This window comes from Andrographis paniculata, unplaced genomic scaffold (genome assembly GCF_009805555.1).
Source record: "Andrographis paniculata isolate CXL003 unplaced genomic scaffold, ASM980555v1 Contig80END, whole genome shotgun sequence".
NCBI classification, from domain to species: Eukaryota; Viridiplantae; Streptophyta; class Magnoliopsida; order Lamiales; family Acanthaceae; genus Andrographis; species Andrographis paniculata.
In genome coordinates, this window is record NW_026137618.1 from 1,174,077 (window position 1) to 1,176,756 (window position 2,680).

General features: G+C 44.1%; 1 protein-coding gene across 1 annotated transcript; it reads right to left on the bottom strand.

The window, feature by feature from the left end:
* Nucleotides 1-334: 334 nt before the first annotated feature.
* On the bottom strand, nt 335-1,126 carry LOC127240901 (uncharacterized protein At5g39865-like). The gene has a single exon (XM_051259751.1). The coding sequence runs from the start codon at nt 1,124-1,126 to the stop codon at nt 335-337; it is 792 nt and encodes a 263-aa protein (XP_051115708.1).
* Between the last annotated feature and the right edge of the window lie 1,554 nt (nt 1,127-2,680).

Genomic DNA, 2,680 nt, shown 5'->3' on the forward strand with positions numbered 1-2,680 from the left:
GCTGAATAATTATGAAATAACTTCTCATATTTTAATTTTTGAATTTGAAATTTTAAATTCAAATTCAAAATTTAATAACATGGTTATGGGTATTCGCAATTTCTGTCCCTGTATTTAACCGTCTTTTCAATTTGTGCCCCTATAACATTAATTTTGTAAAAAATATCCCTCTTTTTTGCTAATCTGCGCAAAATCTAGTCTAAACGGTAATTAGAAGAATATTAAGGGTAATTGAAGAACGCCGTTGACGGAGTAGGCACGTGCCACCCACGTGACCGTGCATTAGACCGAACTGGTTCTCATTAGATCCGGTTCTCCACCGAACCGGTTCGGTTCAACCCCAGTTCGGTTCGAACCCGGTTCGGTTCGAACCGCTCCATATCTTCTCCACACTGATCTCAGTCCAGTCGGTCTTCATCACCTCCTCCGCGCCATCGACGTACCTCCCTTTAACGAACAGCCTCGGAGGCACCACCGATTCGCCGCCGTTCTTTCCCTTCATCAGCTCCCTCAGTTCCTCCCTGAACCCTCTGTCCATGGAGATGTCCCTCTCGCACACCGGAATCCCCAATCCCTGAATCGCAGATCGGACGGCGTTGCAGTCCTCGAAGGTCTTCCGGACTCCTCGAAGACTGGCGGTGTACAGCACCACTTTGTTCTCCCCGTTCGGCGGGCAGATCGGCTCGAATCCCTCCAGGAACCGGTTCAGATCCTTGGCGAAAGACGACGGCGGCGGCTGCCTGTTTCCGACGTCGGGGCTCAGATTCTCGTCGTTGCAGCCGGCGACGGGAGGATTATTTGAAATCTTGGAAGGGGCAAATCTGAAGCTAGGAATATGGTCGGAATCGAGTCCGGACATGAGGTCCCAAGAATTGATGGTCTCGAAGCATGGCTGGTGCCGGAGCGACCGGGGCTCGGAAAGTGGGCTGGGGAAGAGGGAGCCGAGAGTGGTCCGCGGCGGCGGGAGGACTGTCTTCGCCGGCACTTCAGTTTCCGGCGCGTTGAGGGTCAACAGGCCGTAAGTGGTGGAGGTGAGGGACACAATGTGGTGGCTGAAAGCGGCGGAGGCGCCGATTTGGGAGAAGTCATCATCCTGGTTAAGCAGAGCGGAGGAAACGCAGCCCATCGGCGATTGGACTGAGAAATGGGGGAATGAGATCGGTGTGGAGAAGATATAGAGCGGTTCAAACCGAACCGGGATTGAAACGAACCGGTTCGGTGGAGAACCGGGTCTAATGAGAACTGGTTCGGTCTAATGCACGGTCACGTGGGTGGCACGTGCCTACTCCATCGACGGCGTTCTTCAATTACCCTTAATATTCTTCTAATTACCGTTTAGACTAGATTTTGCGCAGATTAGCAAAAAAGAGGGACAGTTTTTACGAAATTAATGTTATAGGGACACAAATTGAAAAGACGGTTAACTATAGGGACGGAAATTGCAAATACCCCACATGGTTATGAAGCTTTAATATGTGCCGGTTATGAGCTTATGTAATATATATATATATAGTCCTCAGACATTCATTTTAATTATCCATTTTCTTAGCATCATTTTGTTCAATAATAAAATTCATTCCATTATAATAAAATATGAAACGATACTGGATGGTATAAAAAAATATAAAAATTATATATATTACATTCTAGAGGGATCTATCTGGTATTGTAAAAAGCCTGTGCAAGTACGGTTTCTCATTCTCTCCCCTTCTTCCCTTTCCTACGGCTGCCTGCATTGCTTTCGAAGTTGATTTATATTTTGCGTTTCCCATCTTTGGTTGATTAATGATGTGACCATCATGACGGAATCGGACCCAATCATAATTCCTCATGGATCAATCACTAGGAGCCGAGCCCATAAATTTCAATTGGCAATTACAAAGTGTACCAAACTTCAAATGGATGCCACTGTTGAACTCTACGCCGAGGATCAAAATAAACCATGGATTCTTCTGGAATTGGACCACAAGTCTCAAGGACCATAAGGCCAGGAGCACCTTACAAGAAATTGGACCTCCCCTAAATTACTATCCATGATTATTGAAGGGATCACGTGAATCAATCTCCCCTAAATGAAGGAATTCCAAGGATCAAGTGATTACCAATAATCATGGGATTGCCATGAATTATGGGTCATAAATACTAAATAAGGTTGATTATAATAAATATTCCCTATATGATTTTATTTCCTTTAAGAGTCTACTTTCTTGTTTTAATTTCTATGGTTCCCCTATAAAAGGTCCATGATTATCATTGTAAGGATTATTCATTCAATAAAGATATTTTATAAATTGGTTTTATTTGAAGAGCGATTCTTGTGCAATTTTTTGAAGTGTAATCTTGAGTGATTCGGTTACATATTCATATCCCTAAATCAAATTGTTTCGAGTGATTTGAATCAAGTCGTGGCCTCTCGAATAGTAATGGAATTATTCTTGCCTTAGCTTGTATTGTCAGCTTGTTCACTGTTTGAGGATTCATGCCAAAATGTACTCTTAGCACTTGAGCAATATCTTCTGGGTCCACTCTGGGTGGATTATGATAAAAAACCGGAATGAGATTGTGCATCTGGCCTCCCATCCTTTCGTCCCTCTCGAACATTGCTTGATCAATTCTCCTGGCACCCAACGGGATTGTGTTTGCGTATGTCAGGGTTGTTTTCCCTCTAATGGCAGCACTT